Source organism: Xyrauchen texanus, chromosome 48 (genome assembly GCF_025860055.1).
Source record: "Xyrauchen texanus isolate HMW12.3.18 chromosome 48, RBS_HiC_50CHRs, whole genome shotgun sequence".
In the NCBI taxonomy this organism is placed as follows: Eukaryota; Metazoa; Chordata; class Actinopteri; order Cypriniformes; family Catostomidae; genus Xyrauchen; species Xyrauchen texanus.
In genome coordinates this window covers 16,440,960-16,459,670 of record NC_068323.1, presented here as the reverse complement: position 1 = coordinate 16,459,670, position 18,711 = coordinate 16,440,960, and the positions used below count along the sequence as shown (strand labels likewise).

Sequence of the window (18,711 nt, the reverse complement as noted above, 5' to 3'; positions counted from 1 at the left end):
TCTGCAGGATCATGGGTGGTTCATAATGTAGTTCTTCACCAATAATTCAAAAGACTATGGTCTTATGACTTTTACAGATGCATATTCAATTGATTGACAACCTCAGAGCTCATGTTAGTTCTGTCTTTAAAGGTTTTTAAGTTATCGTTTAGATTCAACTCCCCTTTGGGAATTATTTTGTCTTTTGTGCTCTGCTCAAAGTATATTTGGTGGCTGACCCAAGATGATGATTTCTTTCAACAATTCAACAACATGAGTTAAGTTTGATCAAGTTTTTTATCAGTGTTTCCTGCACCGATTTTCAGCAGATCGCCCTGCTGCTATGAAATCTCCAGCGCCACAGCAAAATTATGATATTTAAGTTATGAGCTTACCGCTAGCATGTGCCAGGAAGTAATGCAAAACCAAAATTCTAATATATTCTTAGAATCGAATTGTTACTGATACACTTTTTTGCTTGTGATATCATCAAGTCATTTTGCCAAAGATGAATGAAAACCTTTATAAAGAATGCTAATAGTTGCTGAGCCCAATTCAAGGGATATTTGGTAGCTACTTAACTAGTGCCTCCTACAGTGCATCTGTGTCCTCTCACCTCCTGTGTGTTATTTTTGTTTGCTTTGCTTCCCATGGAGCCAGAACGAGCCCACACCCCTCCTGCAAGCTGCAATCTGTACAAACTGCATCATGACGTTGTGGAATGACCCCGGTGGTAGTCGAGATCCTCGGCTGCTGTGGTTCATCTTGTGTCAGCTCAGTGCTCTAAATTGTGTGACAGCGCAAAGCCACGTATGAGACAAGCTGTCAGTCAGGGCGCCCCTGCTGCCCTTTGAAGGCAAGGCCAGAGGGCAGAAAGGTGCCGCAAATGGCCTGAGAAGTTTACATACACTGCCCACTGCTAAACAGATTACCTCTAATGAAGTGTCTGGAGCTCAGGCCGCGTCATGCCTAATCCTGGCTGGCAGTGCGTCCCTTCGGCTGCCAAAAAAGCCGCCACCCTCTGGCCTCCTCCCGCCGCTATGCCGGCCGCCGCAGCGCTGGGAGGTGCCCATCGTTAATCAGGCTGGACAGTGTGCGAGCTGACATGCAAATGTAGGTCATTGCATATGTAAATGTGTGATTAGCGAGCCGCATGCCAGAACACATTAGCTCGACTTTGCTCTCAGCATGCGTTTGTCATGCCGCTTTAGAGGCTCATGCTAACATTTGTCAAGTGACCATGCAGGGAGTGAAAGTAATGCCTCACCCCTGTGTGGACCATCCACTACTGACCAAACCTAGTACACCAACACAGTACAGTACGTATACATATTTGTATATATTCACCATATGTAATGCATCTATACCACTCTGTGGTTACATATAGCTTTTTTCCCTTTCTTTTAATAGTAAGAACCATACCATTGTAGTTGTAGACGTTAAAAGAAGTGTACTCGAATTCCATTTCAGCTTGCTATTCATATAGCATTGAAATTAAACAAATGCACCTTTTACAATTGAGCTTTTTAGATTTGACAGAACTAATGTTGCCGGGAAACCAGGCATCTTGGATATTAGTTTGATATTGTTAAATTTGGTCTAATCCAGCTTTCTCTCTTCACTACAGTGGCAGAAAGAGAGACATTCTGCTGTTGCACCAGATGTGTCCCTGGAAGAAGGGGCTGAGAGCGTGTTGTCACATGGAAAAACAAGCTAGCTCAGTGTGTTAATTGGATGGGGCAATTCTTTGGCTCACACCTTTTTTTTCCCTTAAAGCTGTCAAGTTAGAAAACAATGAAATTCTTAAATTGGTAGCCCGTTGATCTACATCCAGCCCTCCAGAATCTAGGCAAGTTACTGTGCTTCCACCTTAGAGGTCTGCACAGGCCTTAAAATGAAAAACGAGATTGTGTGGCCCGACCTTCTCTGGCCTGAACGATTCTGTGAGATTTCATCCCCAACCCGAAATTGCATACTATCTAATTTCTTCTAGCAAGTATTGTTGAAATGTAAGAATATAGGCAACATTCGTAACAGTACTGAACAGTAAACATACACAGGTTTAACAAGGCACGGCAGCCCCTCAGTACACTAGAAGGGGAAAAAAGCATTGCCTTACCGTTTATTTGCTGAAACTTAACTTGATGCAGAACAATCTGCAAAAATATGAATCACTGCAACAGTCCCATCTATGCAGCCTGAACGTTGAATCTTTGTGACAACTGTGCTGAAAAAAATCTAGACGCAGTATAAAGAATGAAACCGAGTGCATGTGTCTCAACATGCGTTTTTGACAATTTGAAGTTCTTTTTAACTTGACATGGTGTTTAAAACATACCGATCCTGCGCGAGACGCTGAAGAAAAAGCGAGACGCAGTGCAAATGATAAAGACATTCATCCAGCATGTGTTTAAACAATGGGAAGAACAGAACAGACCTGCGCAAAAACACATTCGGTGTGAACGGCACCTGACTCGTCTTTTTCGTGCGTGTCTGTGAGTATTTTCATTAATTACAAACCCGAACCCAAAATCCTACTTGAAAATCTGACCCGAACCCGTCAGGTTTTCAGGTCCCGTCGGGCCCGGGTTGGGTTGATGACCTCTATTCCATCCATATAATTTCTTCCTGAATTCAACCTCATTTATATCAGACAGTTTTACACTATAATGTTGATGGATTTGACAGATTGTCCTTATATGCTGCTATTGCTTATACAGTGCTCGATTCAGATTGAGCTGTCATTAGTTGCTATAACTGAATATCTAAATGGACGAACATTTTGGGTATTGTGCATGACTATAAAAACGGAGGGCATTGATGCAATTTTCATAGGAACCTAACAGAACTTTTTGCTATGCATAGGAGTTGCACTCTATGCATCCGGTCAAATTTCTGGCTGACTTTTACTATAAAAAGCAAAGCAACTGAGTGTATCTAATTCTTCACGTTTTACAAGTGCACGATTGTGCCATTTACCCCTTCCTTTGCCATTTCTTCACAATGTAATTTGCCTTCAAGGCTTTGTCATGGCCATCTTCAGGTAGACAAGGCATGTTACTATATGTCACCTTCGGTTGCGAGAATGTTTGTGGGATTAAAGTTTACTCAGGAACACCCTCTAAAGGTCAACCGGCTAATTTATTTTTGATTTGCTCACACCATCTCCAAGGGACTACTTCCGCGGTTTAAGATTTTTTTAATTTTAGAGCACAAGTGTCAAGGCGCCACACAAATTCTTGTGAAGAGCACTCGGGGTGGTTTGTCACTAACTGGTCCAGCATAAGTCACTTCAAAATTAGGAATGTCACACTGGCCTGATTAGTTAAGACAGTATAAAGCAAAGATTCATATTGTGCTCATATTGTGCATAATGTTGATTCGTTCCCACGCTCTCTTGTCCTGACATATCGCCCTAATGACACCTATCACAAATGCCCCCGAGAGCTTTGCTCCTTCTGTTGTGCACATAAACATAAACAAACATGGCATTGAGCCAGCAATGGTCGATCTGTGGGCACATACTTTTTTTTTTTCATTTTGAATTTAAGACAAATCATAACGTCTGTGTATTTTGTATATTTTTAAAATGTGTTTTTCAAAATGTGTATATTGGTTTCATGTTATTTATTGTGTTTACTTTTACTCTTTTTCAGAAAATCCAACAGGACATGGGCTATAATAATTTAGCCAATTTTAACATTGAAAAGAAGATTGGAAGGGGACAGTTCAGTGAAGTTTATCGAGCCACATACATGCTAGATAATACCCCAGTAGCTCTGAAAAAAGTACAGGTGAGAAACGCATATTGTTCTTCAGTAAGTGTTCAACAAATTCACTGTAGAACAAAAAAAAACAATTCTTAAAAAAAGAAATGATATATATATTTTTACAATATTTGAGATCATATTTAGGACTATGTATTTGCTTTAATATGGCTTGCATAACAAAAACAATATTATAATGAAAACTATTTTAAGTAGTCTGAACAAGGAAATCACAAAATCACTCTGAATTGTGTTGGTTTGGAATTTGCTACATGACTACAGCTGTCAGTAAATTTGCATTAAAGATATACAGATGAACAGATGTAAGCATCTGACTGGCTCTTGAAACAGTGTTAATCAGGATTGAATCTGTTTCTTTTCTTGCCATGTACACATATTCACAGACACAGCCATCTTAAAAAACACTACTGCTTCCTCTGGATGTGCAAAGCAGACGTGCTGAAAAAAATAATTGGCAAGCTTTAATTGAAAAGAACGGCACACTGTTACCATAGCTGCTGCTTTTCTGAGATACACACACACGCACACACACGCACACACACACGCACAGTGGTCTGCCCCATCACTACCAATGGCTCTATTAACACAAATGACCAGCCAAAGAAGAGCTGTTATTTTTGTATGTGCCATTAAAACTGAAACCGCCCCTATACACTATATAGTGCACTATTTCGAGTGTCTGAATTCTGAGTGAGCCACTCGTTCCCTACTTTTGTTCACTTATTCTTACCCACAATGCACTCTAACTTTGAATGTACATTCAAGGTGCACTTGACGGCGGTTAATTGCACAAAATCCACCGTGGGAAAGACTTACGAGCTGGGAGTTTATTGCTTCCTTCACTCCTGCAAAGTTTTATTTCTTGCTGAATGTATTAAATGACTTTTTGACAAATCCTTACTGGATTAACATAAAAACATATAGAGAGACAAAACATACAGATACATTTTAATATGGACTCTTTATTTATATTTATACAGAATTTAGCCACTAAGCTGAAGAATTCTTTATTTACTAAATCATTCACTGAGGTGATATTATTTGAACTCAGGAGACGGCACACAGTGGAAATGATAATTCTTTGGATGATTTAAATATTTGGTTATAACATGTAGGTTATGAGATTCTACCCAGCTTGAACTGGAGTTTAAAGATACTAAAGTATAACCAATAAATGCAATAATGTACATTTGATCAAATCTGTTTCTATATTAAAAATGATAAACAGAATGAAGATTTATTGTAGAAGAACAAGAATAAATTGTTTCTGCTACAGCCTCAGAGCTCCGACACTCTGTGTATACGTCAGTGTCCGAATTCACTCACTCATTTCATTCACTCACTTCTATTCACTATATAGGAAATAGTGATTGAGTGAATGATTTCAGACACAGCTAAGTATTAACATCTTTAACTCTACCTTAATGCGGTGCGTTTAGGTGGCAGTCACATCCGTTTGTGACATTTTGATTTGAAAACTGCCACTTGTTGTGTTCTTAGTGGAAATTGGTGTTGTCTGGTATCCTCTCTATTCAAGGTATCAAGTAAGAATCAAAATCAAGTATCATAATTGAATTAATAGGCATGACAAAAATGAACTGGGTTAGAATTAGATGTATATTCCTTATAAAGCTACTTGTTTTGTCATTGGAAAAAAAAAAAATGTTTATAATTGGTTGATGCATTCTCGGGTTAAAAGACACACACACTTAGGGGCCAATCAGACCAAACACATTCTTGTGTTAAAAATCTACACAGCTCACCAAATGAATATTTTGGTGAAAAATATTTTTAAAAGTTTAATTTCTTGACACAGCATTTGAAAAAGTGCCGTTCCTGCAGGACACCCTGAATCTACAGCGAGGCGCACTCAAAGACGTCCATCTAGTGCATGATGACATTTAAACAAACATGCAGACACACACAATAACGTGAACGGCCCCTTAGAGCTGTAGGACGCAGCCTAATATTGTATGCCAACATGATTTGCATTGCATTTTGCAAATTTAATTTTCATTGAGTGAAAACATTTACAGAAATCATGTTAACAAGCCTCTATATATCTTCAATATTCGGCTGTCAGGGTGGATGCCTATTATGGGCAACATTGCTGACTTGTGTGATTAGGATAATTGAGCATATATGCAATGTTTTCTGATGCAAAAATGGGGTTTGGGGTTTACCACCCTGTACCACTAACAATTTGTACTTTTTTTTTTAACCCCTTTCCTTCTTTATGCCATAACTATCTTTCTCCTTCCTATTTTTCTCACTCCCTTTTGATCTTTTGATAGATATTCGACTTGATGGATGCCAAAGCTCGGCAAGATTGCATCAAAGAAATAGATCTCCTGAAGGTAAGAAACCAGAAAAAAGAGAGACCGACACCATGTGCCGTTATTAGGCTCTGAAAAGGTGCCTCTGCCGAGACCTGATACCAGAGAAACAGAGAGAAAGAGAGGGATGCACAGACAGAAAACAATTGATCTGAATCAGACTTACAGCTCTCTCTCTCTCTCTATTCCTCTTTCTCCTCTCTTTTTCTGTCAGGCTAGTGCAGAACACAGTCCTCTTTGTGTTGTTCCTCCAGGCCAAGATTGACTCTTTTTTTTTTTTTCAATGTCATAAAATATAGTTTTTGTCTTGCTCAGTAATATTTAGTATAGGAAGGCGGGGGGTTGCAATGCAGCAGCATCAAGGAAATGTATCACTTTCCCTTATGAATCTTTTGATGCTCCTTAACATCTCTCTCATCTCTTCGTTTACTCCTTTTTCCTTTGTGTTGTTTTTAAATAAATCTTTTGCATTCATCAAACCACTTCAACAGGCCGCGGCTCGAGGTAACACAAGCACTAACTAATAAGTTATTGACAACTTCAATAAGGGTTTATGTGTTGCTGATCAGAGGTGTCTGGCTTCTCTATACTCTGTCGGAGAAGACTTCACTTAACACACAAATTTTTCTCTCTGTTGTCATGTTAATTGCGGCAACTCCGATCGCTGTCCAAAACCCAGCCAGTTCGCTTTCCATTTCCATTTTTTATGCATCTGCTTTATGACAGACTAATTGTTATACTCAACTTCTTTTTTTTTTTTTTTTTTTACATAGTTCCTCTTTTGTATCTAATATTAGGGCTGTCAATCAATAAATTGTTTAAATCAAATTAATTACTTTATATGCCGATTAATTAATTCAAATGAATATCATACATACATTTTTGTGTTGTCCCCCAAATAAAAGTAATTTAATATAAATTTATATAATAAGTATCAATAAGTATAGCATTCTGAGATGCTGTACTTCTCACCACAATTGTACAGAGTGGTTATCTGAGTTATCATAGACTTTGCCAGTTCGAACCAGTCTGGCCATTCTCTGTTGACCTCTCTCATCAACAAAGCATTTCTGTCCACAGAACTGCTGCTCACTGGATGTCTTTTGTTTTTGGCACCATTCTGAGTAAATTCTAGAGACTGTTGTGTGTGAAAATCCCAGAAGATCAGCAGTTACAGAAATACTCAAACCAGCCCGTCTGACACAACAATCATGCCACGGTCCAAATCACGGAGATCACATTTTTTTCCTCCATTCTGATGGTTGATGTGAACATTAACTGAAGCTCCTGACCCGTATCTGCATGATTTTATGCACTTCTGCCACACGATTGGCTGATTAGATAATCGCATGGATGATTGCTGGTGCCAGACGGTCTGGTTTGAGTATTTCTGTAACTGCTGATCTCCTGGGATTTTGGTCTCTGTCACGCTCCTTAGCGACACTTTACCAGGCGAGTGCTCTCCTGCAGTGGGGTCAGTAGTTGCCCAAACACTGGCATAAGTTATAGTTTTCCTTTCATGTTCCTCCTCCTCTTTATGTCTCTCATTTTACCACCCTTTTTATTCTTCATCACACAATAATTTCTAGACCACTGCTAATGAATTCAGTCATTATAACCAGCTCATCTCAAGCCGCTTTTACACTTTTTGCGTTGAATGGAGAATCATGCCTTCCACCTCAGTGGACAAATCTAGGACAAAAATAAGAATGAGTATATGAGTCGCAAATCAAAATAATGAGGGAGACTGGCCTATTTGTTTTTCTGTCAATTTCAGATCTAACCTCTCTCTGTTAACAAAATTATGCTGTTATGCAGAAATGTTTTGCTCTCTCTTTATTTTTTAACAACAGAAATCACTGTAGATGCTGACACAGTTATTCGTTATTTGTCCCATATATCTCATAACCTCTTTGGTTGATTTAATAGGTCTTTTCTCTCATAATCAATATGGTAATCTCTGTATGTAACTTTACCCTCGAATATATTTACATCTCAAGGCAAAAGGGGAACAAACAGAATTACAAAATCGCTCGCAGAACCCACAAGGTGTTTTGTGTTATCAGAGTTAGCATAAAATAATTGTTACTCAAATCTGCCTTGTCGTGAAACAGAGGGTGCACATAATATTGTTCTCAACAGAAAATTAGAGGGAAATTATAGCATTTAATGTGATTAAAGTAAACATTGTGCTCCCATTGTGTTTTTGCATGTTGTGCCACGTTTCACATTCACCACGTTGGATGTGGCAGCTCGGGGCTTGGGAAAGGGGAAGCAAGAGTGGGGCTGACACCGCTGGCTGCACTTACTACAGCTGTGTGATCCAAAAATACATCTAATGAAAGTCACAGGATGGCGACAGCGACGCACACGTCCACCCCTATATCAATGCAGGGCATGAACATTTCTTTAATAACCCCCTTAACCATGTCACAGCGCATCGCGGAGGCTCGGAACCCTCCCACTTGCGAGGGCCCTTGCCTGTCTTGCTTCTCATTGATACACTTGTTTCCTTTTATTTTCCGTCCCCTCTCACAAGCCTTCTTGGCGACCACTCCAAACTCATACTGTAGAATTCATTCTACATTGACCAACAAACAGAAAACAACAGAAAGCTGAAGGATTAGGCAGGGGGGGAGGATCATGCCGTGCACTGCTGCTTTCTGGCCGTGTACGTTAACATCAGCCAGAGGATAATGTTTGTTTGCTTTGTTCTGTTCTGTTCATTAGTGACATTTTCTAAAGAAGCATCACTATTACTATTGCTCAAACCTAGGGTTATGGATTCGAACAAACCCCTGACCCTAAGAAGAGTAATAGCACATCTCTCTGGCTAAATGTTTTCTAAGCTATGATGAGACTATTTTTGTCCTGTAGACGATAAAAAATCCTTGGACTTTTTGTTGACCGACTGTTGAGGGCCATCCGTACAATAGGATTTGCCTTTCTTATTTATAAATATTAAAAAAAATTGTGAATGGAATTGAAAGGAACCACAATCATTAAGAGGAACTGGAACCGGAATTGTTAAATTACTTAAGATTCCCATCCCTACTGGTAACTATAGCATCCCTACTGGCTATTAACGCCTTAACATCCACATCGCAATGTGTTGAAAACCACCAACAATATCCTAGCATCTTGGTGGCAAGCTTTGCAGGGGCAAGCTCCACTCTCATGCTCTGATGGAATTACTACATCAAGACCATCTCATTACAAACCTTCTCAAGCTCCTAAATGTTTTCTTGTCTTCCTGCCTTATAGAATAGTTTGTGATAATGCGGCAATCTAACATATTACTTAAACAACCATTTACATTGTTACCTATTTTAATTGTCATTTCTGTTAGCACCACAGTCATAAAAGGATAGCATTTGAACTGTTTGGTTTCGAAGACACCAGTTTACCTCGGACAGCAGACATTAATGTCATGTTTACCTTTATACAAGCATCTGTTTTGGTTTCTGCTGCCTTCATGTTTGAATGCTTTCCTGACCTAGAGAGTCTTGGTAATATTTAAACAGTTCATATTTTTTCCTCTCCCCTGTCTCTCTTTTCCACAGCAATTGAACCACCCCAATGTAATTAAATACCATGCGTCATTCATTGAAGAGAATGAGCTAAATATAGTACTGGAGCTTGCAGACGCCGGGGATCTTTCACAAATGATAAAGGTAGGGACACATGCCGATTTGTCAGCATTTTTTTCCCCTTTTTCTCTCACAGGGAATTCTCTCCAGCCTGGGTGCTAAATAACCGAATTAATAAAGAATTATCAGTTGAAATTCCTTGATGATTTTCATCACAAAAGCCAAATGTTTAAAGTCATGCCATGTGTAAACCTTTTTACTTCTGTAATGTGTATTTCGAAATAAATTTTTTTTTTTTAGGGTGGGACTTGTTTTTATCCATCAGGAATGGATTGGATTATTGAAAGGGTTGTCTATATGACATAGTTGGAAGGAAGGGGTTGAAAAATAAGAGGGCTTGGTGATGTAATCTGAATAGTAATGCAGTCATTTACATGAATGTATTGTGATCAAAAAGAAAATATAAATTTGGATTCCATTTTGACTCTAACAACTTTAACACAAACAACCATTATTTGGCCCTGATCAGGGCTCTAGGCTAACAGTTTTGTTTAGGAGCACTTGTGCTCCCCAAATAGTAATGTTTAGGGGCACAGTCAAAAATGTTGGGGCACAGTGTCAAAACAAAGAAAAGAAGTTGTAACGTGCCTATGCACATGCAAGTAGGAGCACATACAAGTAGGTGCTGAAAAACTGAAGTAACAATTACTACAGAAATCAGTCAGGAAAATGTAGGCATATTTACTGATAAACTTTTTAATGTGTATATTATTAAGCTCACACTCACCATGATCAGTGTTGGGTAAGTTACTCTAAAAAAGTAATTAATTACTAACTACTAATTACATCTTCTACAGTGTAATTAGATAACTGAACTAATTACTCTGTGTAAAAATTAATTGCATTGCTTATTAATAATTTATTTTTAAAACCCATATCAAACTTGACCAGGTGAATAATACAAGGATAGACATGAAACTGTTCCTTTAATTATTTCAAATAAATCATATCAAATCACATTAATTATTCTTGAACTGGCCAAAGAATTTAAGGGGGTAGCGTTAAATTAAAAAACAAAGTTTAACATCAGAAGTTAAATATTTTAAATTCACTATTGTTTTATTTAGAATTGTTCTATAATCTATACATTATTTAATGCAATTACATCAGAAGTAACAGTAATTAAATACTTATAAAGGAAGAGTAATCCCTTTACTTTTTTCAAGGAAAAACGTAATTTAATTACTTTAATTACGTAATTTAAGTGATTAATTACTTAATAATGCATTACACCCAACAATGTCCACGATGCAACAGCAGATGTGGCTGATCACCTTATGAACATCTTTGAAAAAATTATTTGATCGGGTGTCATTCAGTGCATTCAGAAACTATTCAGACCCCTTCATTTTTTCACATTTTGTTATGTTGCTGCTGAAAAACTGAAATATCACATTGACATAATATTCAGACCCTTAACTAGGTACGTCGTTGAAGCACCTTTGGCAGCGATTACAGCCTCAAGTATTTTTGTGTATGATGCAACAAGCTTTGCACACCTGGATTTGGGGATTTTCTGACATTCTTCTCTGCAGATCCTCTCAAGCTCTGTGTGGTTGGATGGGGACCGTCGGTGGACATTTATTTTCAGGTCTCTCCAGAGATGTTCAATTGTGTTCAAGTCTGGGCTCTGGCTGGGCCACATAAGGACATTCACAGAGTTGAAACCAATCTTGCGTTGTCTTGGCTTTGTGCTTGGGCCATTGTACTATTGGAAGGTGAAACTTCAACCCAGTCTGAGGTCCTGAGTGCTCTGGACCAGGTTTTAAATAAGTAAATATCTCTGTATTTGTCATGGTTCCGGTGAATTCGGCGGCTTGTTTTTCTCTCCCTTATGTGTCTCAGGTGCTGCCAGTGTGTGTGAACGGTGTTTCCGAGGGAACGCTGATTGTTTCAATGGGAACGCTGATCATGCCACTAATTAGCATGCTTGACAGCACCTGTTCTCCATTGATTCTCTGCCTACTTAAACCCCTCGTTGTGTCATGACCTTTCTAGATTGTTGTTGTGTTCAGGTAACTCGCCTCGCTCTCTCTGCCTCAGTACAAATACACTCTTCATGGAGGATTCCTCACGGATCTGCTCTCTACATGACAACAATGCACACACATCTACAAACACACTCACCACCAGCCTGTTGCAGTCGGTGCCGGATTCCCCCCACTTTGCCTGCTCTGCTGTGTTCTAAATCCTGTGAATTGTCCTCTGCTCTTGGGTCTCTTGCATTCCGACAGAACAATCTAGCCAGGATGAACCCAGCAGAGGAATCCACTCTTCGCTCTGCCTTTTCTCAGCAGGGAGCTTTACTGGGATGTCAGCAGGATCAGAGCTCCGCTTCTAACCGGGCTCTGGAGATGATGGTTTCGAAGCTCGCTGAGCTCACCTCTGTCGTCCAACAACTCCGCCTGCCTCCCAATACCGGTCCCACCCAGGAAGTGCCCTCACTGACTCCTGTGGTTCCCCACATTTCTGGACGCTCTGAGCCTCGTCTCAATCCTCCCGCCCCGTTTTCAGTTGAGGCGGGTTCTTGATGTACCTTCCTTTCACAATGTTCCTTGTTCTTGTCATTGCAGCCCTCTGTTTTCCCATCAGGGACAATGAAGTTGGCATGCGTCATCCCACTCCTCACTGGAAGGACTGGAGAATGGGGAACCATTATGTGAGACAACAGCGTTGTGCTTCATCAGTGTTTGATCGGTCGGCTCAAGGTCATGAGGTGGTGAGGGTTTTTATCTGTATTGTCTCAGGGAAACCGGTGGGCAGCGGACTATGCCATCGAGTTCTGCACCCTCTCCGCATCTTTTGATGGCTATCCAACAACATCCAGGATGAAATCTATGCCTTCGACCTGCCTTTTTGCTTCGACTACCAGGTGGACCTGGCCATCCGAGTGGATCAGAGCCCGACTCTGCGTCGCCACCATCACCGTTCTCCACCTGCCAAGTCGGCTGACCGCCATACCCAATCCACTGTTCTGGTCAGGTCATTGGTATCGCGGTCTGAGGCTGAGCCCATGCAGTTCGGGAGGACTTTGCTTTCTCCAAAGGAGAAGCAGTGACACCTCACCCAAGGATTCTGGAGCCAAAGGGAACTTGATGGACATCGAAATAACTTCCAAGTGGCAAGTTCCAGTGGTCCAGTTTGCCTATACCATCAGCAGCACGCACCTGACCATCGTCACCCATTCCACCAAGCCAGTTACCTTCGTCTCCAGCAATCATTCAGAACAGTTTTCCTTCTACCTGGTCCAATCTCCATTAGCGCCGGAAGTGTTAGGGCCGAAGCAGCATGTGACGAGGAAGAGGGCATGTCCGGGCCGTAACTATTGAGCCTGACGTTCAGGTCCTGTCCACTCACACCTTTATTTAAAAGTGCTATCACACCAGGAAAGCCACCAGAGAAGATCTCATATGGACTGGGCCTCGTGTTAATAGGTCAACGGACCGGCACCGGTCTAAGCCCCCAGCTTACATAAGTGGTCAGAAGGTCTGGTTGTCCTCATTGACATTCCGCTCCGACTTCCCTCACGATATCTGTGTCCCAAGTTTATTGGGCCATTTATTAGTTTCTGTCATGGTCTCTGTGAATTCGCCAGTTTGTTCTGTTTGTGTTGTTTTTCCTCTCCCTCATGTGTCTCAGGTGCTGCTGGCATGTATGATTGGTGTTTCCGTGGGAACACTGATCATGCCACTAATTAGCGTTCTGATAGCACCTGTTCTCTGTTGATTCTCTGCCTACTTAAACCCTTTGTTGTGTCATGATCTTTGCTAGATTGTTTTTGTTTGTTCAAGTAACTCTCCTCGCTCTCTGCTTCAGTTGGTCCTGTCCCATGTATCTGTATTGGTTGTCCGTCTCTGCCCGTGTGTCTGGACTGCGGTTACCTTCCAGTTTGCTGCTGCACTTGTCCTTCTACCCACACATTCTTCAACAGAGTATTCCTCACTGATCCGCTCCCTACTACCACAATGCATACATGCCTATGAACACTCTTCATGGAGGATTCCTCACAGATCTGCTCTCTACATGACCACGATGCACACACATCTACAAATACACTCACCGCTTTCCTGCTGCAGTCGGTGCCAGGTACCCCATGCTTCGTCAGCCCTGCTGTGTTCTAATTTATTGTCAGTAAGTCCTGTGAAATTTTCCTCTGCTCTCGGGTCTCTTGCTTTCTGATAGTATTTTGCTGTGTTCAGCTTTCCTTCAACCCTGAACAGTCACCCTGTCCCTGCTGCTGAAAAACACCCCCACAGCATGATGCTACCACAACCATGCTTCACCGTTGGGATGGTATTGCGCAGGTGATGAGTGGTGCCTAGTTTCCTCCAGACGTGATGCTTGGAATTGAGGCCAAACGGTTCAATCTTTGTTTCATCAGACTTGAGAATCTTGTCTGAGAGTCATTTAGGTGCTTTATCATGTGTCTTGCACTGAGGAGAAGGCTCTGTCTGGCAACTGCCATAAAGCCCAGATTGGAAGACCATTAACAGAGTGTTGCAGTGATGGTTATTCCTCTGCAAGTTTCTCCCATCTCCACACATGATCTCTGGAGCTCAACCAGAGTGAAACATCGGGTTCTTGTTCACCTCTGTGTTCACCTGTGTGCCTTTCCAAATCATGTCCAATCAATTGAATTTGCCACAGGTAGACTTCAATCAAAGTGTAATAACATCTCAAAGATGATCCAGAGAAATGGGATGCACCAGAGCTAAATTTTAAGTGTCATAGCAAAGGTTCTGAATACTTATGTCAATGTGATATTTCATTTTTTTTCTTTTTAATAAATGTACAAAGCTATCGAAAATCTGGTTTTTGCATTGTCATTATGGGATATGGAGTGTAGATTGATGTGAACAAAATAATTTCAAGCATTTTATTATAAGGCTGCAATATAACTTAAAAAATTAAGGGGTCTGAATACTTTCTGAATGCACTGTATAAGGTTATTTTTAGTTAAAGCGAATCCTGTTTTATGTCATTGATTGCAAATCCCTAATGTATATCTGTAGCTAATATGATGATCAAAATCATACTCTCTAGCTTTTACTATCCAATGCCTTTAGTTACACTATAAGAATCACATTATTTATTACTATCATGTAGCTCTATTCAGCACTTTTGATTCGCTTATCTTCCCATCCCATTTTCACGAGTCCTGACAAACCCCTACAGCTCGCATTTACAACCTGATGTTCCAACTTTAATGACCTGCATGTAAAGATCCCGTCCGCCAAATCTCCACCCGCATAAATAATTCTAGCTGCAAACAAACTTCCCAGACAAAGCTTTTCCAGTATTTGCAGAGGATTGCGTCGGTAAATGATGAACAGGAAGGATTAGTATGATGACGCCTTCAGTCAGTTACAGACTGTAACAGGCATCTTATCATGCTCTCCCGTCTTCAGCCAGCAAATATTCTGACCGTCAGCTACTCCTGTCTGCTCCGCTGCTCCGGCAGATTTCTCTCTCGTGCCCTTCCTTTTTTCCACGCGTAGCCCTTTAATTAGTATTATTTTTTTATTAAACAATGTCACTCCAAAGGTGTATATCAGGGCTAATCCCCGCAGCATTGTGAAACGAATACGACTGAACATCGAGCCATATGTAAAACAGAAGCTCCGAATGCATAAATTTTACATTTTTTATTCTTTTTGATTTTCACAGCCCCCTCCCCAATTCTCTGTCCATCTCGGAATTCAAATGAAATCAAATGGCTTCTTCATTTGCATGCACTTACAGAATATTGCATGTGCCGTGTATGCTTTTTAAAGGCACAGAGGGGGCTGCCGCTCTCCCTCATTGACATCAAACAGCCCTCTGATATGCAAATAGAAAGGCAGGGGAAGAATAGATCCACTGGCTTTGTTTGGATGTGGGCCAAGGTTTCTGGGGCTCAAGACTTGCAGGCTCACCGCCGTTCTGATAATTTCTATGAAGAGGTACGGGTGGGACAAGGCTCAAAATGGGCAAAGTGAGCATTCGTACAATTAACTAATAAGTTGCCCTAAAATAACCTCTGCATCTCCATTTTTGTTTTGTTAATCCATTCCCTACCCCATTTAAGTGCCTTGACAAGGAGGTTTAGCTCATTGCTGGTGGCTCAATTATTGAGACTGCATGTGAAAAGGTCATATAATTTCTGAGTTGTTTTTGCTAAGCAAGTTTAATTCTGTCTTAATTAATAATGTAACGTCATATTAATTTCTGGTTTGAAGCAAGGTCGTGCTCTCTAAGACCTCATCCACAGCAAGCCAACTGTACTGGATGACATTGTTCTAAAAGTTTTAAAACTGCATAATTCTGTAAAAAAGAATATTGGATGCTGTATTGCACTTGCTTTTTTTAAGATTTAAAGAATGAATAACTGATTATTTGTGAAGTACAGTCTAGAATTGCCATCAATATATAAATAACCTACTGCAACATTTCTGTTACAACAAATGTTACACTTTGATGTGAAATAGGTAAATTATAGCGCCACATGCACTAACAAAATTGTGTATGATGATAAATAGAATTGACAAGCATTCGGTTTTAGACGTATAGTTGACTAATAGATATTGCCAAAGCAAATGCTCACAGACTATGTCTAGAGATGATTGGAAAGTACATACATAATTTAATTCCTCTGGTAAGGTCACATCCTCTCAGGTGTTTTTGGTTAAAAACACATAGATTTTGCTTGGTTTATACCTCTCACTGACACCAAAACTTCATTTTCTCCACCATAAATTTTATGTTTTGAAAACGCCCACTAGTACCCCATACTTGAGAAAATGTTGCAGTTAAGAAAACTAAAAACGAGGTTGACCGATATAGCTGTTTATTGACTGCGCCAATGGTTGCTTTTTGGAACTATCAATTATCTGCAAAAATGAATGCCAATAGTTGCCAATATTTTTGGTGAAATATATATATATAAAAATAAAAAAACTTTATCTTGCGAATATACGTTATAATAAGCTTAATTTGGTAAATACTTAAATATAGATGTGTATAAATGTTTATTCCTCGCTTGTTTATAGTTAAAAGTCTATTGGTACATTGTGCACCACATTTTCTGTTTGTTATTGGGATTTTGGTTGCACAATAAACTCTAAAGTTCATTTTTGACTCGTGTGGACACTATGTATGATCCCATCGTAGTTAGGAAAGACTAAAACATTTTTGAAACATTCTATAAATTGATTTAAAAAAACTAAAATCTGCTGATTAATTGGTTATCAGCCTTTATCACCTCCTTAGTTATCAGTATTGGCAAAATCCACTATCAGACAACCTATATTGAAAACATCTGTTAACATTCCAAAAGAGTTATCAGGTTCACATGGTTCTTATGGACAGTAAAAAAAGACCTAGAAATACCAATTTGTTTTCTGGCCTTGAAGAGTCATGGAAATGAATTAAATCTTAAAAGACAGAAAAGTAATAGACAATTCTACAGTGAACACATAATATTAATGCATTTATTTAGTTTATTTCTGATCTAAAATGTTTAGTCTGCTAAATATACTTTTTGTGTTTAGTAAAACATGACTTGCAAGCCATAGTGATGTCTGGTTTGTGAGCGAATCTATCTTTTGAGGTGGTTCCTTTTAATAAACTGGTTAAAATTGGTCTCAATGATTCTTTAGCAGGTCAGTAAGAAAGTTTGAAAATGAAATCACAGTATCAGTGCACATTTTCATCAGCTTTTATTCTACTTCCTAGACCATATTTTCCCAGGAGCCTGCTAAGTTCTTGTCGGTCCTATCTAGTTACATTTTGTGACATTCATTGAGACTTTTCCTCAGTGCTTGTATACCTCAATCGTCCCAAGCATGTGTGCATTTGATAGTCTCCCCAAATGTTTTTCCCCAATAGGGCTCCTGCTGTATTCACAAACTTCAGATGTTTTCCATTTTAGTTGCTTCAAATGAAAAGGGATTGAACGTTTATTGAGAATTTTCAATCTAAAGCCTGTATTAGATTATCGTCAGGCCCAGAGGCCTTCACATCCGTAGTCACTACTTTAAACCTGTTGTGCTGTACTCATTGTACCAGATAAAGACCATGCTGAGCAATTGGGACATTTCACATATTAAGACATGCGTTAGGATTTTTAAAATCTGGTCCTAAAGGGATAGTTCACCCAAAAATATAAATTCTTACATCATTTACTCACCCTTATTTTGGGTGAGTAATGGTATGACTTATTGCTTAAAGAACTGCCTAATCAAGAGTCATTGCACAGTTAACTCTGAAAGCTGGTGACTGTTGATGTTCTAAATTAAAACATTGATTTTTCCCGTTAACAGAGATTGCATGTTCCATTCAAATTCTGTTTTGGCCTGAGCATTGCATTATTTATTTATTTATTTATTTATTTGTTTATCGCCTGCAGCATTTCAAGAAACAAAGACGGCTGATTCCTGAGAAGACAGTATGGAAGTACTTTGTTCAGCTGTGTAGTGCACTAGAGCATATGCACTCCCGTCGTGTCATGCACAGAGGTACATACACACACCTTTGCATGTAGTCTATAAAGGGGACAAGTTCTCTATACTTTTGTTGCTATTTGTTTTTGTTTTCTGAAGTCCTCATAATGTTATTCCATTTATGTTAGTCAAAAATAATTTCTTCTGTTTGTGATAATTACCTTCAAGACTTACCTTAATTATTATAGGCTAACCTCTTCACATGTGAAGTGAGACACAACACCCCTGCCAAGTTGCTTTTGTGATGTCAATTATGCCATTATGATTTCAGAATCATCCATATTTGCAGCTTAGTTTTAATGAATGGTCTGGTTGGACATGGAAGAAAGTTTTCTGTTTTAAATGTTTGTATGTCTGAATGTTTCCTGCACCGCTTTTCAGAGATGGCATTGCACTCTTGGGGTGTGTTCACACTTGTAGTTCGGTTCTCTTGGTCCTCTTGGTCTGGACCAAAAAGGAAAATGATACATTTAGCCCT

At 39.6% G+C, this 18,711-nt stretch overlaps 1 protein-coding gene across 5 annotated transcripts in view; it reads left to right on the top strand.

Annotated features, from left to right (window-relative positions):
* LOC127639823 (serine/threonine-protein kinase Nek7) overlaps window positions 1-18,711 on the top strand; it is a 97,420-nt gene that overhangs the window by 44,418 nt on the left and 34,291 nt on the right. For all 5 annotated transcript variants that reach the window (XM_052122076.1, XM_052122075.1, XM_052122079.1 and 2 more), the window contains 4 exons: window positions 3,636-3,773; window positions 6,062-6,124; window positions 9,667-9,777; window positions 18,140-18,248. In XM_052122076.1, coding sequence (XP_051978036.1) covers window positions 3,636-3,773; window positions 6,062-6,124; window positions 9,667-9,777; window positions 18,140-18,248 — 421 coding nt within the window. The remainder of the gene's footprint in view (window positions 1-3,635; window positions 3,774-6,061; window positions 6,125-9,666; window positions 9,778-18,139; window positions 18,249-18,711) is intronic.